Source organism: Fusarium graminearum, chromosome 1 (assembly GCF_000240135.3).
Source record: "Fusarium graminearum PH-1 chromosome 1, whole genome shotgun sequence".
Classification (NCBI taxonomy): Eukaryota; Fungi; Ascomycota; class Sordariomycetes; order Hypocreales; family Nectriaceae; genus Fusarium; species Fusarium graminearum.
Genome location: NC_026474.1, coordinates 1,578,075 through 1,602,006, shown reverse-complemented (window position 1 = coordinate 1,602,006; position 23,932 = coordinate 1,578,075). Strand labels below are relative to the sequence as shown.

The window sequence follows — 23,932 nt, the reverse complement described above, 5'->3', positions numbered from 1 at the left end:
GGCTTGTCTAAGACATGTCTTGCCAATGCGCGGCGCTGGGACAGCACGGGATGCGGAAAGGGATGGATGGTAGGATGGGAGGACATGACCAGAGCTGCAGTTAGTCTGTAGGACTACAGCAGTGCTATGTCGATCTGATAGATCGATATTGGTAGGCCTCATGTCTATCCCGATAGTGTATACACTTTCCGAATCGAACTATCTTTGCTTGTGCCACCATCATGGCTGAAAAACCATGGGGAATCCTTGGCCCTGCATCGATCGAGTCTCGAAACATTAGAGTGTGTCCTGTAGTTGCCGTACTTTACATTGCATGACATTGCAGGGCGTTGAGTTTGAGTGATGGTCACCCTCTTCACTTCTCTCATGAATGGACCACTGGGTTGATATCACGGCCTCAATATTCAGATGAGATATGATACTGAGTATGTTGACAGTGGTTAACGGGAACTAACAATGCGGTGCCCGTCCTGCCGTCCGTCCGGTGCCAAAGTCTGATATTATCCGTATCCCAACCAGGGTGCCCTTTCAACAGCCGATTCCCCCATCTTTGAAACGTTTTCCTCTCAAAATCATATCATGTTCATGACCTCATTCTCGCCCTTTTTCGTCTCTACTGTTACCGTTTCATCAACATCTTATAACAACGAATCGATCAAATGCGATGTGATACGCACGGTTCATCGTCATCCATGCGGGCCCCGACCCAACCAGGCCGCATTTATAGGCCGCATATCTATCTCAGTGACAAGGCCCAATAGGAACGAAAAGGCTCGCTGCTCGGTAAAGTTGGGCATCAACGGTAGCTCAGGTAAGATTCTTTGTCACGAGGGCGTCTAATGTGAGAGAGGCGGCGCAATGGGAAAAGAGACAACAGCGGGACATGGCAAGATGTTTGAAGCAGTTAGTCGATGTAGTCTTTAATGGGCCACGCTTCTTATCAGACAAATACACACATACACATACACAAAGCTTCTTTCTATGCGACAGTGTGCTGCAATATGTACAACCAACCACAGAAGGAAAATGCGTCTTGTACTCTCTATATCAGCTCAATAAATAGCATCTTGGCGAAACACAAGCACACACAAGTTTCCGCAAGTTGTTCTACCCAGTGGTATTGGGGCTTGGGCAACACACATCTAAGACTATATACGAGTGAAATCAATAGCTCATAAGAATGCGACATATCCAATACGCTTACAAACAATATAATCGCCCACTGACAAGCCGGGGCCCTTTCCAGCAGCCCATCGCAAAGTTGCGTCCTCCTCTTCCTCGACAAAATTGACTTACACAGCATCAGATCGCGGAGATGCACCTCCTTGGTACAGTCGCACATGGCTGCCTCCTCCGCACTACTTGTGGCTGCCCTCGCCCGGAGGGTCGTACTTTTCCTTCCAGATCCTAATGCACAATGTTTGAGTCAGTGTTTTTGGTCCCATTTTACAGATCGTACGTTGCATGAGTTTAGATCTCAACGCCAATTGATAGACCGCCACCCGTCACACCAGCTTCTGTGGCCCCCCGAGCAGCGCGAAGTGGACGAGAACCTGTCGAGCCGACAGACCGCCACAAAGCATTTGTTGTAGAAAGAGAGGTGCAGTGCAGATGGAGGTGCTGGGCCGTTGAAGCCGTGTGGATGTTTTTGAACGTACCAAGAGTTCCCTAGTGTCTTGTTGCCGGACTTCTCGGCCAGTCGATAATACCGGGCTGCTGCGAACTGTACAGGATATCAGCCTCATATGATAAGTCATACTTTGTATGTGGGGGATGAGGGCTTCTGTCGGTCCAAGAACCCTCTGAGAGGTGTATTTGGACTGCTAGAGCAAGCAGCCATGCCTAAATTTGTATGCACGATATTGGGCAGCGAAAGTTTCTCGAGCGAATCAAGTAAGCCAGTCTCACCGAGAATCACTCTTTCTCGGATTAGAAGACTTTTGGCACGACTCATGTACAGACATGTTCATGAACCGACTAGACAGGATATGGTGAATAGATGGCTGATGGTGCAACGTACCTTGTCTTTCTTACACCCGAAGCCTTCAACGTAGCACCAAGCAATCTCGTTCATGGCATCTATCGCATTGCGTTAGAGTCAGTCTGTTCGTGTCTAGTACTGTATGTACAACGTACCAGTGTCTCCTAGGTTCGCTGCAGTCTCATAATACTACATTGCAAGCCAATGGTCAGTTTCCAATGCCACTCTCGTGATGGATGAGAGTTGAACCTACCTGTTTGGCGGCATAGGCGTCTTTGTTGATACCCCAACCATGTCTGAAGCAGTTTGCCAGCTCAAAGATGGCCAGAACAAGCTCTCCCTTGGCAGCTCCGCCCTTCGTCATGCCGGCCTGGAGAGCCATCTGCTCAATGGAGGCGGAATTAGAGGCTGCAGCCGATAGATACTTGACAGCGCCTTCTGGATCTGGTGCGCAACCCCATCCGTGTCTGTACAAGATAAGCCTGTGTTAGTTTCAAGGTGTTTTATTTTGTATTTGCTTCATTCAACATGTGGTGATAATGGGTCGATGCTTAGGGGCGTCGCAGCAGGGTTTTGAGTTTTGGGCGTTTCGCAATGCTTCAAGCCCTGTAGACGACGAACCCAAACACTCTACCCGAGACATTGGAAACTTTTCTCTTGTGCACAGTTCTCACCTTAAAGCAAGACCATATAGGACTTGACTCAATGGATTATTGGCGCCTTGAGGATCAGCCAGCCGCCCAAACATGCGCGTCGACAACTCCAGGTTGCCTGCCTCGTGAAGCCGAATAGCCTCTTGGATATCCTCATCGATCTTTTGCAACGAAACCTCCCGCCCTTCGCTTCTGCCGCTGTCCGAGGGGGTCCCTGGCCGGCTGGCGGTCCTGACGCGGTTGTTCTGGCCCGCTAGCATAGTCGCGCGCTTCTCCCATTGCAGCTCGTCTGGGCCGTCACTCGACGTGACGATATCTGGTAGGTTCTCGGGGACATTCTCGGACGATGGAGGAGCACGGCTTAGGTGTAGACGGTGCGACAGACGACGGGCGCCGCTCTCCTTCTTTGTCTGGCTCGACTCAGACCCTGATCGTGAACGGCCGGAGCGGAAGACGTCGAGAGATCGGCGGGGCTTTTCCTTTCCTTTGGGGTCTTGGGCTGCGAGGTACAGGTTATCGACGGACTTCATAGACGGTGGGTAGATGCGCTCCTGGGTCGAGGTGTCGGAGCGGATGATTGTAAACTCGGGAGCTGCCAGACGGTCGACTGTCTCATTCTGAGCAGGTTGACCTGTTGAAAGGTCGTCCTTCTTCTTGAGAATATCGCGTATACCCATCTTCGCAATTTATTCTGTATTGTATATATGGAGATGGACAGGAAGACATGTATGTACTTGGCTCTGGCTTCATGGCCAACCGTGCGACCTAGGCAGTTAGCGGAACGAACAGGTGAGCTCCTTCACCATGAAGAATGGTACAGGGTAAGCCATGTATGCACACAGAGTACACGGCCCTGGTGCTGACAGTAGGCTGTGAACGAGGCAGGGCAAAGCCTCCGCCAAGGTAGGTACAGTAGTTTCGGGACTCTCATCTAAGCCTCCTCCTTCTGAGCCTCGTATAGGGGGTTTAGAGCGATGTTAGTGATGAACTAATTCATCAGCTAGAGTTGGTTCCTTTGTCCTCTGGAGCAGGGTCAGAGACACCAAGTTCTTTGACATACAAGTCATTGACTGACTTCTTGGCTCAAGACGATAGAAAAAGAAGAGACCAATTCAAAGTCGACTCAGCGTGCTCCCTACTTTACGTCTTTGTTCTGGTGTTCAGATATGTTACTTGCGCTCGTCGTTTTCAGATCATTGATAGGTATGGTGGCACTTTCACTGAATACTAACCTACCTGGGTATTAAGTCAACTGGACCAGGGGTCCATGGCTCAGGCCAGTTAATCAGCACCTGAAGCGCTGCTCTTCTCTTTTACATATACAACGGTCCTTTATACATTTTAAATAGCAAACATAACAACATGTCCAGCACTATCAAGTTCGCCAAAGCTTTTTGGCTTTGCAATCAAACAAGATTTCAACAAAACTCTATATCAAAATAAAATCTCTGCAGAATCGCGACAATGGCGCACTTCTTCTTCATCCTCACAGTCACCGAAGCAGATCATAAAAAAGACTAACAACCCACCATGTCAGGTTCTTGGGCTTTGTTGCCGCCCGAGCTTCGGCTACAAATACTGAAGGAAGTCTCGCGCCAGAAGGGTTGCGGCTCCTGCGCGGCTGTCTGCTCAGAATGGAAGGCATTCCTTGAGCCACAGAATTTCCACCGACTAGATCTACGAGTATCATGCCTGGAGCAGCTTGGCCACATGACCACTCGAACCGCAGGTCTTGCTCATCAAATTCGGCTGAACATTGAGCTACCACGATACTCATGTCGCTCATGCCAGTCCTCTACATCAGAATCGCGTAGTTCGCGGCATAGCGCCATCTTCAGAAGCGCAACGCAGAAACTGTTTACTGTTCTAAGTGCTTGGAAACCGACAGGTTGCCTCGCGTTAGAGCTCAGCACCTTCTCACCTAGCGACCCGGAGCACTGGTTCAAAAAATATTGCATTGGACTAGGCATTCAACCCGATGGAGAATCTAAGCAGCAAGAGGATCCTGCTGGATGGCATGACCCAAAACATGGCTGGGTTGATGGCCGGCAGGTGGAGAGTCTCTCTGCATCAGGTTTGTCAGCTCTCTTCGAGCCGTTGTGCTTCAGTCTCCCGGAGAGCCTCCCGGAGGTCCACACAGTGACGCGGCTTGTTATACGTCGAGAATATCGACGGCAGATTATACCGTCAGTTCTGAGGTTATTGCTACAGAAACTTCCTCGGCTACAGACTATTGTCTACGAACCATGGCGCGGCACCTTTAAGAGTGCGTGTGATAGGGGTAAGTTGAGGTACCAATTGTTTAATCGACGATCTAATCATTTATTTTCAGAGTTTGCATCCATGGTTCGAGACGCTCTGCCGAGTCATGTTGAAATGCTCTCGATCTTGAGGATCCCAATTCTGAGCTTGTGTCAGCGATGAACCGCAATTTGTGGTTCCAACCATTTATCAACGATGATATGGGGGTAGGTGCCGAGCTGGCCGGAGCCCTGGTTTTGAGGAGCTGTGACCTCAAACATCTCTTAATCTCCTTCCTGGTCGATGCCCAACAATTTCTGGACTCTTTGCCGTCAACTCATTGCTGCCACAAATTACAATCACTCACACTCACGGCATCCGTTCTCAAAAGGGAATCCCAAAGTTAGAAAATTGCTTCTTTCTTAGGAGAAGCGAGCTTGTTCCCGCAAAAGATGAAGCAGCTCGAACGATTGATACTTTGGAACAGTGAACCAGGAGAGGCGTATGCAGTCACCTATCACAGGGACAGATCAAACCGGCGAGCTACTCTGACGAGGCGCGGAACATGGCATTTTGAGCTAAATCACGAAGTGATAGAATCCTGGACGAATGTCGACCCTGATTTAGTCCTCCAAACCGAACACGAGCTGATATAAGCAGTCGTCAAACAAAGGGGCGATGCCATCTACCACTTGGGTTTGCCAGGTGAGGTTATTGATCCAATTTCTGCCCGGCAGCTACGACAGGAAGCACTCTTGGAAGAATGGTGAAGGGTCACCTTGTTCATGTGCATGCTCACCATCTGCTCAGATTAAAACAGCAATAGCTCAGGCTTCACGCTAAGAACGGATTGGAGCTGAGCTGTCGCCTATGACAGGTATTGGAGGTAACTGTGATTTTTGGTCTGTCTGGAAGCGTCACAAGGATTAGCAGCGACTGTACGGAGTACATACAGTCCTTTGAAAAACCTCGATCTAATTAATATTTTGAATTTTTAATCCGTACGGATCCTTTGATTAGAATCTTGGAGAAAATGGAAATGTTTGGGCTTCGGCTTAGACCTAAAAAATGAAATAAGAAACTCACATTTAGTCCCATTGCCTTCCATGGCATGATGGGTTGTCGTTGATTATTTTATGTAGAATAGAGCAGCATTCCTCATGAGTAGTGCAGTATCTTGATAGCTCTGTTCGAAACCATCATACAACCACTGTAGCGTGGCAACCATATTCTCTTTTCTGCTGTTAATATTGACTTTTATCATCCAAATAAGTCAGGTTAGTATCTGAAGTTGACAATCCCTCGATTACTGCTTTGTCCACCTGATAGTGACAACATGAAGGGCATTCCTTGTGAAAGACAAATTCTGACCTTCCTGTCTCGTAGCAGAAAAGTTGACCTCCATGCTTCAAGAGAAATAGTTTAAGACATAACTGAGTTACTAATTTCGTCTTTCAGAGTATAGTTTTTCTGATAAACTGAGGCCTATCTATCACATAGTTCGAGGAGGCCATGGCGCCCACGCGTGGTTCTCATGTTCAATACAAAACTCTTTCATTTACAACCTAATCTATCTTAAGGACTGCTTTGCGATACAGAGGCTATGTTCATCTCTGTGTTTCTTTTTATTCTTCTTTTTTCTGTTTCATCGTCTTTTTTCTCCTTTGTCTCCTTTTTCTTATTCCCTTGCTTTGTTCTTCTTATGTTCATGGTATGGCGTAGCCAAAACCTTGTAAGACGCCGATAAGTCACGGGTATCTCGGGCGCATTTACCAAAACCCATCCATGCTCCAGACGCCGGATAATGAAACATGCTGAAAGCCAAACCAGTGCATCTGCTGGCAACAGACGCAGCAACTTGGCTTGGATCTAGATTGATAGGAAATCCTTCTGTTCTTCAAAGTCGGAAAGATCCGAATCTGCGTCGATGAACTCGGCAACTTCATCTGAATCAACATCATCAGAATCTGCAGCTTCGTCATCACTGGAAACATCTCCAAGAGGCTCGCCGTCGGCGTTGGTTCTGTTTCGAAGGACGCTTGCCCTCTCGCGATGAGGGAGTTTACATCCCTTGATTTTACACCGGCCGGTATTGCTAAAGTCAGGACACTCAAAAACGTGACGTTCAGTACAATCTGCCCCTTTCTCGCAGTAGCCGTTGAAGCCGAAGCTTCGGCATACTAGAGCAGCTGGGGGCGCTCTGGAGTGAGTATAAGGACAATCATCCTTGGCACAATGGCCTTTGGCGAAGTGCAAGCAGTTGGGGGTGCGCTCGGGAGTCATGTCATGGGAAAGATCACAGAGCTCGCCGTTGACACATTGTCCGTCTTTCAGGATATTCTTACAGAGAGCAACCTTGCTGGGGTCATGAATGTAGCGGCACCGAGGGCCTTTTGTGCATGAACCTGGCAGAAATTATATGTTAGTTTTATCCCATGGCCACGAGGCCGGTTCGGATGATGGAGACGTGGACCACTCCAGTCATAGAAAGAGGAAATACCAGTCGTTGAGAAGATTTTACAAAGTTGATCAATCTTCTTGACCACGCCCGATCGCCTAGAGACTGTCAGCAACTTCGCCCCACCGAGGGACGTTACGTACCGGTGGTCGTTAACAATGCGACTGGCCACTAGGTTGCCTGTCTTTGTCCGGTAAAACCTGACTCCAGCGACAGTGGCAGTCTTGGGAGTTCGAGAGGATGATGAGTTGGGAGCATCTGCGACAGGTAAGGTACAAAGTTCGACATCATCTGGGACTTTGCACATACCAGGAATTTTGACAAGCTTCTTTCCGCCATCCATAACGCGGAATTGGACACCTTGAACTGTGAGCTCGTTTTGACCTGCGGGGTTAGTCTGCGCGCTGGAGGCACCAGCTTGGTGTTTCAAGAATTCGTTGAATTGCGTCTTCTCGCGCTGACGATATCCATTAATCTTATTCTGGTGCGTTTGCTCAATGGCTTTAGCTCGATTATGTGTATCTCTTTCGTACACATTTGCGTTGATGAGCTGACGGTGGCGATCGTTCCTGGAAACCCAGCCTGGTGGCGTCTCGGCACCGCTGCTGGCAGATCGAGATGCATTCGAGCTATCGGCATTCAAATGGAGCGTTTTGTGCTGATGCGCAGCAGGCGGTCGTCCAATTCTATTGTGGCGAGCCGGATATGGCGAGCTTGCATGTCGATACGAGTTGTCTAGGTGGGCGTTAGCGGTGCTCCTGCGCTGGAGCTCGAATCCCAACATACGGCGATGGTGGGCAGGATGCAAGTTTGGCGGAGCCCGTGGACCTGTTTGCCCATTCTTGTGGCGATTAATCTGGCCTTGGAGATTGTCAGTAAAATGTGTATTGTTGTAGAACGTAGGACACAAACCTGCCAGTTGACCGATGCGGGCCAAAAGTTCTCTTTCTTCTTCCGACATAGTTACCGTAGTTCCTATGAGTTTCTTTGACAGTATGAGATTTTTAGTTGTAGAGATAATTATAAGTAGCGGGGGGATCGAAGGTGTGAAGGTTGGAGGTTGACAAATGCGACTGCATTGAGGTGGAACAAAGCGGGCAGCGGGGGGTGCATCATCAGAATGTAAACATTAGTCATCTTTGCTCGCGAATGTCATTGGTTCACTGGCACAACTATGCTTAACACCTTCAATGCCATCGCAAGGCTGAAGCTTTGTTGTTAATCATCCATCTTGTAACTTTATTTCGATACGTCTTCGCTATACATTCTTGTCGAAAGACTTCCGTGACGCGTCGCAAAATTTCCATCTCCCTATCAATAATATTTTCCGATCACCAACAAACCCACGCAAACATACATCAGCCGACCGCGACTCGACTCGAGATGGGATCTTCAGCTTCATGGGATCTTCTGGATCCCGAAGAAGAGGCCGAGCTTCACAAGTCTCGTCTTCTTAACGTAGAAGAGAAGCCGTTTAAGCGAATCACAAAGCGCTTGAACACTATATCACACCTTTTACTATCCCCTGAAGTCGTTGCCAACCCCCCCGAAGATCTGAAGCATAAGCTCAGGGAGCTGAAGGGCGAGATGAACCTCGATTTCGATGCTTTCAACAGCAGCATCACGCGTATGCAATTTCTTCACAATGCCAATGCCCTAGAACGCGAACGCTACAAAGTCGACCAGCATCGCATCCTCGACGACTGCAACAGTGTCCGAGAGAACAACATCCAATTGAGAGACCAGCTCGAGGCTGCACAAGCCACCCTTGCGCAGCGCAAAAAGTTCGACGAGCTAGCAGAGAAGATCACATCAAATCGCCTGCTTAGACCGCGCGAAGACCAGATTACCAACTTGGCCAAGCTCGAGGAAGAATGTCGAGAACTCGAACGGGAAAGTGAAACATACAGCGAGACTTGGAGAGAACGACGAGAACAATTTAACAGAATTATGGAGGAAGGCATGCTTCTACGACGACAAATTCGCGACGAGAAGGAAGAGGTTGACCGCAGAGAGGGTATGAATGAGGGTGCTGATGATGATGCCGAGGTGGACAAAGTCGGACAGACGCCCAGAAACGAGCCCAGCGGCAACGCGACACCTCACCCGGACGGAGACAGCCAGATGAAGACTGAAGTTGATGCTGGCACACCTAATCCAGAGGCTCTCAATGGCGGAAGAACACCAATGAGGGATACACCAGGCCCAGACACGCTCAAGCCGCAACACAACCGCGTCGGCTCCAGGGGGGATAGCCAGGCACCGAGCCGAGACGCTTCACCAATGCCACCAGATGACGAACGCAAGGCGGAATCTGGAGACGATGTTGACATGGACGACTCTGAGAGTCGAGTTCACGAAGATGGAGGAGCAACACCTCAGGTGACTGTTGAGCCACCCGAAGAAGGCGAGGACAAGATGGAAGTGGATAATTAGTCTTTGACATTGGTTACCAGTATGGAACCTTTTTTGTCCGCCTCCTGTAATTAATACTTTTCAAGATACCCTCAAGTACATCTGATTTTGTTCTCCTTTCGATCCCATGCAACACAATGGTAGATGCAGGGAGACGAAACCTCTTATGCAAGATACTTGGTATGGACTCTCAAGTGCATAAAGGCCCAGAAGCGATTCTTTTGCATCAAGTCTCATATGATTAATATCGTAAAGTAATTCTTCCCTTCCCCCGTCTTTTCGTATGCTGTATTACGCATCGGTCTGAGTGGCCTTGGCCTTGGCCAGCGTCTCCTTGGCCTGCTGCACCTGCTCCTCCGGCACGTTGAGCTGGTCGCTTACAGCGAGCTGCTCCTCTAGCTTCTCGATAGCGAGGGCAATCTTTTCTCGCAGGGGTCCGAAAACGCCCTTTGTCTGCTCGAGGGCGGTTTGCTAGAGAACGTCAATGGTTAGCAGTGACGCTCGATTTAAAGTGATTGATGGGCTTATAGACCAACCTGCTGCTTGAGTATGTACGGGGCGTTCTCATCACTGTCGCCGGCGCCGCTGTCAATCTTCTTCTTCAAGGCTTCAATGCTGGCTTCCTCCTGTTCGAGCTCTTTGTGGTACGAAGCTTCCTCCTTGAGAAGGCGGTTGACGGAGCCTGTAGCAATGGCGAGTTGTGAAGGCGGCGGCATGGTGAAATAGATTGATGCGATTTGATGTAGAGTGAATGTTGTGTCTGTAGACAAAAGATTTTGTTAAATCTTGATGATGTTCTTAGGCAGCGAGAACGGTTAATTGGGTGCCTGTTACGTTATTTGATGCCTGGAATAGGTACTTATTGATAGGTGAGCAAATGAGATCATGTCCATTCGACCCCACGTCGAATGGCGGGGCTATTCCTGTCATCTACACGTCTAAACGCGAACAAGATCACATGCAACATAAAACGTCAATCCACGATATCAGGCAAAGTGAGAGTTGCTATATAAGTTTGGATTGCTCTTTCAACAACTATATTCAGCTACTAATGCTGTTGTCCAACAAAACTCATCATAAAACAGAAAGTAGAGGCAAATCGACCTCCGCCTTTTTTCATGTATAACCACGATCCATCCAACCAAGTAAGCCATGGTATATCCCTAAACGCCTACAACACCATCTGGGCGACCCTCGAGTTGGTGGCCCTAGAATGCTGGAATTCAATACTTTGCACGACCAAACATATCCGCCCATCCAAGTCTTCATAACGATGCAGCTAGGAAATGAATGCTCGTGTCCAATCAAGCCGAAACGGCAACCGCGGGGGTGACAGCAGCAGCATGCTCAGGCTCATCGGAGACGTCATTGTCTTGTGACATCTCACCGCCAGCCTCCCTTTCAGCCCAGGCGCCCCAAAGTCCACGCTTGGCGCGTATCCGGATGTCGTCGCCCAAGCCGGAACTCTGCTCGACCTTGATGGCGTCCTTTGTGGCAAGAACCAGGCACTCGAAGAACATCTTGGTGGCGTCAGCCTTGGTAGCCTCTTGTCGAGGGCAAAGGTTCTGGAAGAGAACTGCTCTCTCGTTTCGTTTGCCAGGGCTGTCAGCAGCATCATCACCAAATCTGTCTCGGAGCTGGTGAACGACGTGCTTTGTGCCGAGCGAAACTGGACCACTCTCGGCCGGGTGAACAAGAGCAATAGTTGTATCTTCAAAGCCAGGCATCATGGTAGCCCCTTCGTCGTCGTCCATTTCATCCTCAGCAGGGATCTCATGACGACTTTCATCGGGAGGGAGACTCATGTCACCAAAGCCACCCTCAAAACCGAGTCCATTATCTGATCCAATATCGAGCATGCGAGGAGATTTGTTTGCTCCGTGGTCGCTTTCAACATCAGCGATTCCGCTGTCTCGCTTACGCTTGAGATCGTTCATGCCACGAGCAGTGTCGAGCGAAAGAATGCCGCGCAATTCGGGGGCCCAGTTCGTGCTTCGTTTGTCGCCCATGATAGAGGAGACAAATCCACCACTCTTTTGCATATCCATAAGAGCCAGAAGGAAAGGATCGCGGGGAAGGAACCCAGCCTCCTTGATAATGTTGTCACGGTTCGCCTGTTGTTGCTTGATATGGTTGCTTGAAAGGGCAATCTCTTCGTCAGGAGTAAGAATTTTTTGCTTCTTCGCGCGCTGCGCAGGTCGTCGAACAATTTGGTCGTCCTCATTTTCGGGTTCATACAGATCAGCCATCTGATATCTCGAATGGTCCTCCTCCAGTTGTGCGGCCCGATCTTCGTCAATATCGGAGAGCGGTGATTCGGAGATTCGAGGGGGAGGGTATTCGGGACCTGCGATGCCAGGCATCTGAGAGACGTCGTCTGGGTTGAAGTCAAGTTCCATGCCCTCCATTACGACATCCTCGCCACCGTCATGAATAATAACATCGTCCCTAGGAAGGTCGAGGGTCATGGCACGATCTTGGTCATCTTTCTGAGGAAAGTCAAGTTCCGAATCGTTAATATCGGGACCTGCTGCTGTACGGTCCTCTCGTCGACCTCCTTCGGGCTCCAGTCCTGTCTCTTCAAGTCCGAGATCGTCAAGACCAAAATCCAATTCCAGATCGATGTTACCCAATGGAGCCATCATGTCGTCATCCATTGCCATGCCATCGTTGAGAAACTGGCTGTTGTCATAATCTTCTTGCAAGTTAATGTCTCGCTGACTGACGCGACTTTTCCGGCCAATTGGTGCGGTAGTAACATCTTCAACTTGGGACAAAAGCCAATTCGGGTCTGGTGGGGGTGGTAGTTCAAAATTGTCGTAAGGAGTGATCTTATCAGGAAGTGTCAAAGCTTCTCGGTTGGGGATCTGGAGGTTGACGGCCATATCGTTATTTCCAGAAGATCGGAAAGCCTGAGCAGGTTAGCAAACGCGACTATGCGACGCGTCAGGGTGGAATACAAACCATCTTGATCTTCATCATAGCCTCATTACAATCATCCAAAAGGTAGCGCGTCTTTCGTTGGTAAATGCGCACTACACCAAGGAGTAGCTGACTGCTCAGACGCAGGGCCATGGGCGCCTGGTTAGGCATAATGATGGCCTCTACACTGTCTGCGACATTGGACTGAAGAATATGTGTCTTTGACAGCTTGCGCTCGAGGTTGGCTGAAAGCCAGACGCGGGCGAGCGGCCCGCTCTTTTGGAGCAATGCCTCTGAATAAAACATGATGCCGTCGCGAGATTACGCGATGCACAAAAAAGAAAGTACGGTGATAGCAACAATGAGTCCAAAAAGAATTTATGATCCAGGTACGGAGGATCGGTGTTGGCAAGGTTCTAATAGAGGTGGTGGGTGGTGTGGTAAAAAGGAAGGAACAGAGCTAGGCGGACAACACCAAGGCCGGGGCGCGTCGGGTAAACAAGCTCGGTGGCAGGATAGCTCTACGCGCAAGAGCAGCGTCGCGAGCACCCCAGAAGCATGAAGCAATGCGAGAGTATCGCGCAAAGTGGTAATTATGAATCAGCGACCAAATTTGAAGCGATAGCGACGGTTTCGGGGAGCAGAGCGAGGTGATAAGGCGTGTGCGCGGGCGGGATTATCGCGACGTAAGGCAGTCAAGGTATTTTATTAGAAGGGAAAATGGGACCTGGACCTTGAAGAGGGGGGAGGCCTTGAGTCGTCTCCAACGGTAAATGGCGTGGCTGGGGGTTGATCTGTGGCAGTAGGAAAGCCTGGCCAAGGGTGGTCGGAGGATGGTTTATCCGTTATATACGCTCTTTTCATTGGTGGGATGGGATCATCGGCTAGCCAGGTCGCCCGACCAACATCCCACCAAAAATTGTGGGTGATGACGGATCGTGTTAATTGAACAAACGCTCGGAACCATTTTTTAGGGACTGAGGTCATTACATATATCATGAACGAATGCAATGGCTTCAACTGGGCTTGATGAGTCTTGACACTAACGAGTCGTTATAGACATCTAATTTCTCATGAAAATTTGATGATGCATTGGCGATATCTCATCTTTCGAATCATCAATCTAATCTGCGATGCTTACATACTACCCATGTCCTTAAGTAGCATTAAACATGAAGGGTCTGCACATTGATGATCATCCGTACTTCAGCTATTAGAACTATACATAGTACATAGTGAAACTTGATATCATAAAGACTTGTTCCACGGTAGACGATTGCGACATAGCCGGATATCTCAAACGTGGTTTTATAATGTGGCTTAAACTGTCCATGCCAAACCTCTAAACACCTGCAGCAAAAGCAATTGGCTTGGACCTGACTGCTCATTCTTGGAGCCAATCTTGACTCGTCCGCCAAGCCATCTTCATGTCACTGGCTAATAAGCCTCTCTGGGTTGATGCAAGCCCCTGGCAGCCTTGCCGGACCTTGAACAGTACTAGCTTCGACCCGCTCCCTGGAGGGCAGGACAAGACACCTGGACATCTCAGGACGACTTTACATAATTCCGGGTCTTCCAACGTGCCATCACGTTTATTTGTGTCCTTGCTGGCCTCTCTTTATTCTTCTTCTCGCCTTGTCGCGTTTACTCATGTTTAGATCCTTCCTTCGACGGTGCTGAAGCGGTTCCTTTTCTTTTTAGTGGGATCCGAATTGCTAGCTGGATACTCTTTCTCGTGGCAACTCTGGTCCATGCCTTGACGTCCCTCCCTTGTATTCAACTACAGTACAGCGGACCTTTTCTTCCTCTCATCAGGCTTGCGCTCGCTTCTAAATCGAAACCGATCACCAATGCATTCCACGGCCTTTACTCTACAACTGTAACACCAACGCTCGCGCTCTACTATTGTCGATATGCAGCTGCCATGGGGCGGCCGCGACGGTCCGGGAAATGACACCTTGCTTCCGACATCCAATATCCCATCCATCACCGGACATGTAGGCGAAAACACCACTTCCAAAGACGGCGACCATTCGCAACGCCCTCGTCACCATGCCCGAACTACTTCTTCTGATGCACGGGTCAGTCTTCAATATGCGCATCTCTTTCATGTCCAGCTCAACTAACAACTCCACTAGAATGTCGCCGATCATTTCTCCTATATGACCCCAAGCGAAGCTGCAGCGAATCTACGAACGTCCCTTACTCTCGGCCTCACTCCAAACGAGGCCTTGACCAGACTCGGCGATTACGGTCCCAACGAAATTCCTCACGAACCCCCAGAGCCATTGTGGCTGCGATTCATCAAACAGTTCCAGGAGCCCCTTATCCTGCTCCTCCTAGTATCGGCTGGTACCTCACTCCTCCTGGGAAACACAGACGATGCTATCAGCATCACTGTTGCGGTTACCATTGTTGTATCTGTTGGGTTTGTACAAGAGTACCGTTCTGAGAAGTCCATCGAGGCTCTGAACCATCTTGTGCCGAATCATGCCCATCTGGTTCGGGGCCAGGGCAAGGTGTCGCCAACAGGAAAGACCCCGACATGGCCTCCGCGCGCTGATGACGAGGACTCTGCTTTGACTCCTGGATCTGTTACCCCGGTTGGAGATATATTGGATGCGACTTCGTCCAAAGTTATGGCTTCACAGTTGGTTCCCGGCGATCTTGTTCTTTTCACCACTGGCGATCGCATTCCTGCCGATATCCGCGTTACAAAAGCTGCCGATTTGACAATTGATGCATCGAATCTTACCGGTGAGACTGAACCTGTCCGAGTAACGGCTGAAGCGCGCAGCCGTGGCTTTGGCAGTTACGGCCTTGACAAGAACGAGCTGCCACGACCCGCATCCCTTGCCCCAGCCGAGCATGGCGATTCTCACGGAGATGGTATTCACAACATTGCGTACATGGGAACTTTGATCAAGTCCGGTCATGGTCAAGGTATCGTCTTTGCGACTGGAGGACACACGCATTTCGGCACCATCGCTACGAGCGTTTCTGGCACCGAAAGCCCGCGTTCTCCACTTCAATTGTCGATGGACGATCTTGGCTCGCAGCTCAGCAAAGCTTCATTCGTAGTGATTGGTCTTATTTCGATCGTTGGTTGGCTCCAAGGGAAGAAGCTCTTGGAGATATTCACGATTTCGATTTCGCTTGCTGTTGCTGCTATTCCCGAAGGCCTGCCCATCATTGTCACCGTCACCTTGGCTCTTGGAGTACATCGCATGGCTAGGCACAATGCAATTGTGCGAAGGATGCCCAAGGTTGAGACATTGGGATCTGTGAATGTAGTTTGCACTGACAAGACAGGTATGTCACGTATGAGAATTGCGCGGAAGAAGCTAACAAGAAATACTAGGCACTCTTACTACGAATCACATGACGACTACCCGCATGTGGTATTTTGGAGCCCAAGAACCGGTTGAGGTTGAGTCTGATAATGAAGATGTGGGATCCAGTATGGAATCCAACCAAGCTACTCTACGTGTTCTCCGCATAGGCAACATTGCCAACGATGCGCGACTTGCTCAAAAGTACACCGAACATGGTCAGGCTGCCACAGCCGTCCTGTCTTCTACCCTTGGCCGCGACCAAGTATCTACTTATACTCGTTGGGTTGGACAGCCGACCGATGTTGCTATGCTTGACCTCCTTGATCGCTTCAAAGAGCACGATGTCAGAACATCTATTGGTCCGCGAGTCAGCGAAACGCCTTTCAGTTCTGAGAGAAAGTGGATGGGTGTTACAATTGGTTCAGAAACAAAGAGCGACAGGGAATATGCGTATATGAAGGGCTCTATCGAAAAGGTATTGGCAGCATGCGACACCTATCTTGAGAAGGATGGAAGGGAGATAGTGCTTGACTCGTCACGCCGCCAAGAGGCTCTTCAAGCTGCTGAGGCCATGGCTGTCAAGGGCCTGCGGGTGTTGGCATTCGCGAGCGGCCATGTCTCACGTACAGCGAGAAACAAGTCTACTGCGCGCAGTACTCCTGGTTTTGACCGAAGCGAGAGTCCTTCCTCTCATGCTCCAGAGGATATCTACAAACATCTAACTTTCGCCGGTCTTGTTGGTATGCGCGATCCTCCTCGGCCTGGAGTCGGGCGTTCAATAAGACGTCTGATGCGTGGCGGTGTCAAGGTGATCATGATTACCGGCGATGCTGAAACTACGGCGCTTGCAATTGGAAAACAATTGGGCATGACGATCGCGGCACCTATGGGTCACACAGGCAGTCAGAATTCTGTGAAGCCTGTCCTACGTGGTGATGAGGTTGATAGGATGTCCGAAGCGGATCTAGCACAGGCCATGGAACATACAACGATATTTGCGCGAACAAACCCGGACCACAAGCTGAAGATCATTCGGGCCCTTCAGTCAAGAGGCGATATCGTCGCCATGACTGGAGATGGTGTCAACGATGCGCCGGCACTCAAGAAAGCCGATATTGGTATCTCTATGGGCCGTCACGGAACTGATGTTGCCAAAGAAGCAGCAGATATGATCCTGACGGATGATGACTTTTCCACAATTCTTCGAGCAATTGAGGAGGGCAAAGGCATCTTCAACAACATCCAGAACTTCCTCACCTTCCAACTCAGCACTAGCGCTGCCAGTTTGGCTCTTGTTTTTATCTGCACCTGCTTCGGCTTCAAGTCCCCCTTGAATGCCATGCAGATTCTGTGGATTAGTAAGTGAAATTGCCCCAGCTCTAGTTGTACATAAACTAACCACCATACAACAGATATCATCATGGATGGTCCTCCTGCTCAGTCTCTAGGCGTCGAAAAGGTTGACCCCGATGTGATGACCAAGCCCCCGCGCAGACGAGGAGATCCTGTACTTACGCGAAAGCTTATTCAACGTGTGCTCACATCGGCTGCCATCATTACTGTCGGGACAATGCTCATCTACCGTCGTGAAATGGTGGCCGATGGTCAGGTGACTCGACGAGATACCACCATGACATTTACATGCTTCGTCTTCTTCGACATGTTTAACGCTTTGAGTTGCCGATCTGAGTCCAAGTCGATCCTCCGGGGCGAAGTTGGGGTCTTTTCTAACAACCTGTTTAACTGGGCCGTTGCTCTCAGCATTGCTGGCCAGTTGCTTGTCATCTACTTCCCCTGGCTCCAGGAGACCTTCCAGACTGAAGCTCTTGGGTTTTTCGATCTTGTTCGACTTGTTTTTCTATGCAGCACGGTGTTTTGGGCGGACGAGCTGCGAAAATATCTTAAGTACGGGAAACGGCGTTTTGGTAACGGATACAGTCAAGCGGTGTGATGTAAATAAGAGCTTGATACTGTTGGAGATAGTGTATTCAAGGGAGCATATTTTGTATAGTATAAAGCGCCTAAATATTATACACATGACGGTTTTGCATAGCAATTGAAGTTCCAGTGGCTCCTGAAATACAAAAATATCAAATGTATCGATGCTGTGAAAATGATTTAGATATGTTTATGTGTTTCATTACTTTGTAGATTCCTGCATCTTATTGTTGGTGGTGCAGGGTAACCTTGAAACCTTGTGGTCAATTGCGGGGAGCTCTCCCTGTGGAGGCTGCGTGTCACCAACAACCTAACGCAACGCCTCCAGAAGCTGCGACAAGTGAGCTACAAGCTCCACGTCACTCCTTTATCGCCCTGGTTGTAGACAAAAAGAGGTTGTGAACAGAAATGCGCCGCACGAGTAGGACACCTTAATGACAATGTCAAGCCTTCCAAACGGCTTCTCTCATAACGAATACCCCGTCGTCGAATCCTCGATTGCTGTCTCTACTTCGTCCCTTGACAATGCCACCACCGAGGCCGAGATTCGCGATGCGCTTGCCGCCCTCCATACCCGCGAGACTTCTATAACCTCCCGACTCGATGCTCTCGTCGCTTCCCAAGCCGACCTCTCCCGTGATCTAGGACGACTGGACCTTCTACGGGCGGGACTGGGAGCGCAAGTCATCGCCGCACGATCGATTGGAAATGATATGCTGGCGACGGCAGCAGATACGGCTGGTCGACTAAGCGACAGAGTCAAAGAACTGGATCTGGAGAAAAGTCGAGTCGAAGAGACACTAGGAGTAGTGGAGCAGGTTGCGGAGCTGAAGGCATGTGTCAACGGCGTGGTCGGTTCCATGGGCGCACCCCAGGACTGGGAGGCCGCTGCTGGATATATATCAAGAGCCAGTAACGTACCAGAGGAGATCACAAAGGGATCATTCGCTGTTGGCATAGTACCCAGCGTCGAAGTACCCGACCCGCCGTGGGTGACGCTTGAGGAAGCCAAGGAGAGTCTATGTGGCCTCTTCTTGCGAGAGTTCGAAAAGGCGGCAGAGGAAAGTGACGGAACAAAGGTTACACGGTTCTTCAAGCTCTTCCCGCTGATAGGAAGAGCAGAAGTTGGACTAGATGTTTATGGACGATACGTATGCCAGGGAGTTGCTGGGACAGCTCGGGCGACGCTGAAGGATGCCATGAATGGTCAACGCAGGGAGGGCTTCTTCTACGCGAACGCTTTGACAAAACTGTTTGAGCACATTGCACAGATTGTAGAGGGTCACGGTGGACTCGTGGAACGTCACTATGGCACCGGCAAGATGGTCCGGGTGATTGAACGTTTGCAGATGGAAGCGGATGTCCAAGGTGGAATTATTGTCGACACCTGGAGCGACGAGAGGGGAATCGACAGAAAACTCACTGACGTCAGGAGTTACCCATTCTCGTTCCTTGTCCAGAGCTTTCTGCCCCAGCCGCCCCGTGGTGGTACACCAAGAGTGAACTCACCAGCTATTGGGCAAGGCAACAACCCTCGAGAGAGTGAGGATGAGGGCGTGAATATGAGAGAGGTCGATGGCCTGCTCAGCGAGATTGCCGTCATGCTTGGGCGATGGTCGCTGTACACTCGATTCCTCGCTGGCAAATGCAAGGTATGGCCGAGTATTCTGACCCCTGAACTGCGGCTGTACTTACATGTTTTTAGGACGCCGAGACACCAGATGAAGCTCCTCTTGTGATACCGGATGTACTGGTCAAGTCTAATCTGTACCGCAAAGTGTCTACGAAACTCACCTCTCCTTACAATGTCATGACCACCTTTTTCTTCCGTCGTTCAGTGGAGAAGGCTTTCCAGCTAGACGAGTACCCTACTGGTCTGTCACTGAGCTTAAGTAGACACATTGAAGGCAACGCTCCGTATATCATATTGGCTGTCGACGACGTTATGTACATCGTGAACACCGTCATCCAGAAGTCCATCTCGACCTCACAACGAGATGTTATTGCTTCTGTAGTGCCAACAATTGGCCGAGTGCTCGGCTCCGACTTTGTTGGCATGATTCAACGCAAGATGCGGGACGAATCGTACCCCCGGCCTGTTGTTCAGGGGGGGTTCCCGCCTGAAGACCGGATCATCCAGTTTATTGTTCTCATCAACAGTCTTGACATGGCCAACGAGTATTTGACTCGCATCATCACAGGCCGAATAGGGGAGTCGAGTGACTCGCCAAACAGTGATGCTCAGAACGGGCCTCTCAAAGATTCGTTCCCCTTTGAGCGAGACGTTATCTTTGTGGCAAATGCTTTGCATACTCTCCAGACATCATTTATTGGCAAGTCGACTGAGCTTCTCAACGAGGGCATTCAAGTACTTTTCAATCAAGTTGTAAAACTTCGTCTACGGCCTGTTCTTACGGAGACATTCCGTGATGCAGATTACACCTTGTCCGAAGACGACATTGCCGATATTGCTCAGCAGAATGACGAAGACGAGGATGAACTATTGGAACAAGTGCCTCGGCTCTTCGAGCACGGATGGGATCAGCTCATGAAGCCAATTGCACGCATAATGACACCCGCAACGTATACCACTCTACTCGACATCACCGCACGGTACCTCTCCAAGATTTGGGAGAAGAAAATCATGGGCTATGCAGGCCGAACCAATGCTCTCGGTGCAATCCGTCTCGAACGTGACTTTATTGCGTTGGTGGATGTAGTCTCCCGTGGAGATTACGCCGTGAGAGAGGTGTTTGGCAAGGTGCTGCAGTCTCTCATGGTTGCCAACATGGAAGACGACGAATGGGACGAAATCATGGCACAAGACGGGGAAGATGATGGCATTGAATGGGTTCTGACTGATGAAGAGAGAAGGAGGGCGAGAACCTTGGTTAGAGGCTGATACATTGTTTAATGATGTTTTCGATGGACAACAAGAGATGAAGTAGATTCGAGAAAAGAGTTCAAAATGTATGAGAATAGATGCAAGCGATGCGAGTATTTGGTGTCATGTTGGGAGAAATTACAGTTTGCAACTTGTTATATCAACGGCATCGACCACTACTAGTTTTCATAAGATCATTCGTTAAATAAATAGTTAGATAGATAATGTATTTTCTTCGAACAATACATGCTTATATTATTGCAGACCACCAGGGTTTGTTGTGATGCACAATTTTCCTTGTTGGTTTCCATAGGTATATCGAAGCTTGGGGTTATTGCAACATTTACTTGGTAGTTCATATAAAAATGTTTTTAGTGGCACCTCAGGCATGCCGAGAGCCTAAAGACAGCAATTTTCGATTGGGCATCCCTCTGAGTCACTCTCAAGTCTCAACCATCAAAGTCCAGCCAGAGGCTCCATTTTAGCTCGTCATGATGAGTGAGCACGAGGCCCAGCGTGATGAAAATTTCCATCGCTCAACTATTACGAACCTTAGACCACAAACGGCGATATTATATTTTACGAGAATACCCGCAAGCTCTCGCACCCCGAAAGAATAGTATTTTCTATTTTTTGAACCAATCTTCTCACAGACGCCCACTGCTGTCGTCAGTACTGAGACAACCACTTACACCACAGAGATTTATTTCTCAAGCTACGCCCACCATGGAGACGAGGATAGTCAGAGTCCCCAGCAAGGGATCCCTGGGCCATTTTCGACCTGGCCGTGGTCTTGCTAAGCTGGACACTTGGGAGATTGACCGTGAGAACAAAGAGGCCCTCAAGGCACTGGAAGATGCGGCACACGAGCTACGAACCACGGATACGCCTGTTGCATTTCCTACCGAGACTGTTTATGGTCTCGGCGCAGATGCTACTCGGACACCTTCAGTCAAGGGAATCTACTCTGCAAAGGGGAGACCTTCGGACAACCCTCTCATCTCACATGTCTGTGACCTGGACATGTTGCGACAGTACATTGGCCACACAGACGAAACTCAAGATCCCATACCAGAGCGTTACAGGGCTTTAATAGAGAGATTCTGGCCTGGACCTCTGACCATTCTACTTCCCAACCCCGTTCCGTCAAAGCTGGCGCCTGAAGTGACTGCAGGGTTGAAAACATTTGGCGTGCGAATGCCTTCTTCGCCCCTTGCTCTCTCCCTTATCAAGCTTGCTGGTGTACCCCTGGCAGCGCCCTCTGCCAACGCCTCTACCAAGCCTTCACCCACGGCTGCTCAGCACGTGAAGGACGACCTCGACGGGAGAATCGAACTCATTTTGGATGGAGGACACTGCCAAGTCGGCGTTGAAAGTACTGTAGTGGACGGATTATGCGATCCTCCCGTTGTACTCCGCCCTGGTGGCCTTGGAATGGACGAGCTACGAACCTGCCCCGGCTGGGAAAACGCAACGATAGCTTACAAAGACAAGAGTGAAGAAGGAAAGGCAGCGCCGCGAGCACCGGGAATGAAGTACAAGCACTACAGTCCCAAGGCTACAGTAGTGCTCTATGAGTCGAGTTTCGACAAAGGGGGTGATGGAATCGCCCTGTCCAACTTTGAGGTGTCTAATGAGACAGTCAATGACCATACTACAAACGGCGATCGAAAGAGAAGAAAAATTGGCGTTATTCGCACTCAGCGATGGAAATCAGGGGCTGGACTCCGATGCGCCAACTTTCACCATCTTACCGATGTGAAGGCCACCGACGAGCAAGATGATTCGCCATTCCAAGTATATGAAGGCGATCTATTAGACGACAAGGAGCAAATCATAGGAACAATCCTAGATATCGACCTGGGTCAAGGCACTGAAGGAATCGCGCGAGGTCTCTTTGCAGCGCTAAGGGATTTTGATCGAAGAGGCGCAGACACCATTTTTGTGGATGGTATAGAGGATAAAAGTGACATCGCAGCGGCGGTCATGAATCGGCTCCGCAAAGCGGCGTCGGAGACTAGAGCATGAATGATCATATCAATTAGAACACCATCACCCTGTATTGAAAAGCCCTTTCTTTCCCTCTTGACCAAGCCAAACCAAACCCATGGCGCGGTGTCTTCCTCTTTTGAATTTTGGTTTGCATGCGGCGCTAGAATAACGACAAAACTCCTGAATCTCTAGACGTAACGCTTTCATCCCCTTTACAGACCCTGTCGAAGCCAATCCGCCAGTTTCGACTTTCCTAGCTGCGCCAGGTTATTGACACCCTGTTCACTAAGATCGATGCGACCGACAGGCATGTCCTGTGTGGGTGCTCGGCTGACACGCTGAACGATGATGGTGGGGTCGGTCTCGAGAATGATGCCGTCGTCGACAATCTCGTCAATTGCGAGCGAAACGAGGTCGTAGTTCTCGACGATTGTTCTCTTATCGACGGATTGCCTGTAGTGACCGTGTTAGTGCTGCAAAAGAAAGTGCAAGCTTGTAAAAGGCCAACTTACTTAAAGAGCAGATGGAGAGAGTCTCGCAGAGCAAGAATGGTGTTGTACAGAAGAATCTCGTTCTCGTCGACACTGCCAACAACGTACATCATGACATCTGACTCCATCTTGTACAGCACAATTCTGTTGTCGTAGAGAATAATGTCGCCGGTCTGCTTGGCAGTCTTCTCAATAAGACCCTTCTCGAAAGCCTTTTGCGCCTTAACATCGGAGTAAGGGTTGGCTGAGGCGCTTGAGGGAGCTGTTTAGAACAGTTGTCAGCTGTCGTTGCGCCCAGTGGTATTATAGCGAGGGAAGCTCAGGGGAGGGTAGATGTACCATTGGGTGCTGAGTGAGGCGGCTGGAAGTACTTTGCGAATATCCTGGAGCCGTCCTCTGTGCTGAGGATCAGGACGGCCTGAACCGCGAAAAGGGTCATTCCTGGAGACATGGTTGCGGTTTGTTGTATTGTTCGGTAGCTTGTAAGTGCTTCCTACCTAAACGGTGGCCCCTCCAGATACAGATGCCAGCGATGCCACACTGCGACGAGGGATGCCGGGAGTAACGTTTGACCGCTCCGCAACGTCTTATCTTATCGCAGCTGCTTGCCTTGTACCTGTCT

At 49.7% G+C, this 23,932-nt stretch overlaps 10 protein-coding genes across 10 annotated transcripts; 5 read left to right on the top strand and 5 right to left on the bottom strand.

Annotated features, from left to right (window-relative positions):
• Positions 1 to 939: 939 nt before the first annotated feature.
• FGSG_00514 (uncharacterized protein) lies at positions 940 to 5,072 on the bottom strand. Its single transcript, XM_011317886.1, has 6 exons — positions 2,656 to 5,072; positions 2,235 to 2,448; positions 2,137 to 2,170; positions 2,021 to 2,079; positions 1,659 to 1,723; positions 940 to 1,407 (listed from the first exon to the last, which is right to left on the bottom strand). Exons 1-6 carry the CDS (start codon positions 3,309 to 3,311, stop codon positions 1,359 to 1,361), a joined length of 1,077 nt encoding a protein of 358 aa, XP_011316188.1. The 5' UTR covers positions 3,312 to 5,072; the 3' UTR covers positions 940 to 1,358.
• Positions 4,165 to 5,058, top strand: FGSG_00513 (uncharacterized protein; the record flags this gene model as incomplete). Its single annotated transcript, XM_011317885.1, has 2 exons — positions 4,165 to 4,915; positions 4,967 to 5,058. The coding sequence occupies 2 exons, from the start codon at positions 4,165 to 4,167 to the stop codon at positions 5,056 to 5,058; spliced, it is 843 nt and encodes a 280-aa protein (XP_011316187.1).
• Positions 5,073 to 6,744: 1,672 nt separating the features above from the next.
• Positions 6,745 to 8,294, bottom strand: FGSG_00512 (uncharacterized protein; the record flags this gene model as incomplete). The annotated part of the gene is made up of 5 exons (XM_011317884.1): positions 6,745 to 7,280; positions 7,376 to 7,431; positions 7,477 to 7,591; positions 7,643 to 8,068; positions 8,120 to 8,294. The coding sequence occupies 5 exons, from the start codon at positions 8,292 to 8,294 to the stop codon at positions 6,745 to 6,747; spliced, it is 1,308 nt and encodes a 435-aa protein (XP_011316186.1).
• A 422-nt stretch (positions 8,295 to 8,716) lies between these two features.
• On the top strand, positions 8,717 to 9,769 carry FGSG_00511 (uncharacterized protein; the record flags this gene model as incomplete). Its single annotated transcript, XM_011317883.1, has 1 exon — positions 8,717 to 9,769. One exon carries the CDS (start codon positions 8,717 to 8,719, stop codon positions 9,767 to 9,769), a length of 1,053 nt encoding a protein of 350 aa, XP_011316185.1.
• On the bottom strand, positions 9,754 to 10,581 carry FGSG_00510 (uncharacterized protein). The gene is made up of 2 exons (XM_011317882.1): positions 10,285 to 10,581; positions 9,754 to 10,219 (listed from the first exon to the last, which is right to left on the bottom strand). The coding sequence occupies exons 1-2, from the start codon at positions 10,462 to 10,464 to the stop codon at positions 10,040 to 10,042; spliced, it is 360 nt and encodes a 119-aa protein (XP_011316184.1). The 5' UTR covers positions 10,465 to 10,581; the 3' UTR covers positions 9,754 to 10,039.
• A 471-nt stretch (positions 10,582 to 11,052) lies between these two features.
• FGSG_00509 (uncharacterized protein) lies at positions 11,053 to 12,976 on the bottom strand (the record flags this gene model as incomplete). Its single annotated transcript, XM_011317881.1, has 2 exons — positions 11,053 to 12,660; positions 12,713 to 12,976. 2 exons carry the CDS (start codon positions 12,974 to 12,976, stop codon positions 11,053 to 11,055), a joined length of 1,872 nt encoding a protein of 623 aa, XP_011316183.1.
• A 1,607-nt stretch (positions 12,977 to 14,583) lies between these two features.
• On the top strand, positions 14,584 to 17,956 carry FGSG_00508 (calcium-transporting ATPase 1; the record flags this gene model as incomplete). Its single annotated transcript, XM_011317880.1, has 4 exons — positions 14,584 to 14,751; positions 14,809 to 15,982; positions 16,032 to 17,363; positions 17,418 to 17,956. The coding sequence occupies 4 exons, from the start codon at positions 14,584 to 14,586 to the stop codon at positions 17,954 to 17,956; spliced, it is 3,213 nt and encodes a 1,070-aa protein (XP_011316182.1).
• Positions 17,957 to 18,383: 427 nt separating this feature from the next.
• FGSG_00507 (uncharacterized protein) lies at positions 18,384 to 20,845 on the top strand (the record flags this gene model as incomplete). Its single annotated transcript, XM_011317879.1, has 2 exons — positions 18,384 to 19,595; positions 19,649 to 20,845. 2 exons carry the CDS (start codon positions 18,384 to 18,386, stop codon positions 20,843 to 20,845), a joined length of 2,409 nt encoding a protein of 802 aa, XP_011316181.1.
• A 540-nt stretch (positions 20,846 to 21,385) lies between these two features.
• On the top strand, positions 21,386 to 22,879 carry FGSG_00506 (uncharacterized protein). The gene has a single exon (XM_011317878.1). It carries the CDS (start codon positions 21,554 to 21,556, stop codon positions 22,853 to 22,855), a length of 1,302 nt encoding a protein of 433 aa, XP_011316180.1. The 5' UTR covers positions 21,386 to 21,553; the 3' UTR covers positions 22,856 to 22,879.
• Positions 22,880 to 23,031: 152 nt separating this feature from the next.
• On the bottom strand, positions 23,032 to 23,761 carry FGSG_00505 (uncharacterized protein; the record flags this gene model as incomplete). The annotated part of the gene is made up of 3 exons (XM_011317877.1): positions 23,032 to 23,272; positions 23,332 to 23,572; positions 23,650 to 23,761. The coding sequence occupies 3 exons, from the start codon at positions 23,759 to 23,761 to the stop codon at positions 23,032 to 23,034; spliced, it is 594 nt and encodes a 197-aa protein (XP_011316179.1).
• Positions 23,762 to 23,932: the final 171 nt, after the last annotated feature.

Coding starts and splice junctions, on each gene's coding strand:
- FGSG_00514 (XM_011317886.1), bottom strand. CDS start 3,311: ATGGGTATACGCGATATTCTCAAGAAGAAGGACGACCTTTCAACAGGT. Junction 2,449..2,655: donor CTATATGGTCTTGCTTTAAG/GTGAGAACTGTG, acceptor TATCTTGTACAG/ACACGGATGGGGTTGCGCAC. Junction 1,724..2,020: donor TCGGGTGTAAGAAAGACAAG/GTACGTTGCACC, acceptor TATCCTGTACAG/TTCGCAGCAGCCCGGTATTA.
- FGSG_00510 (XM_011317882.1), bottom strand. CDS start 10,464: ATGCCGCCGCCTTCACAACTCGCCATTGCTACAGGCTCCGTCAACCGC. Junction 10,220..10,284: donor CGTACATACTCAAGCAGCAG/GTTGGTCTATAA, acceptor GACGTTCTCTAG/CAAACCGCCCTCGAGCAGAC.
- FGSG_00506 (XM_011317878.1), top strand. CDS start 21,554: ATGGAGACGAGGATAGTCAGAGTCCCCAGCAAGGGATCCCTGGGCCAT.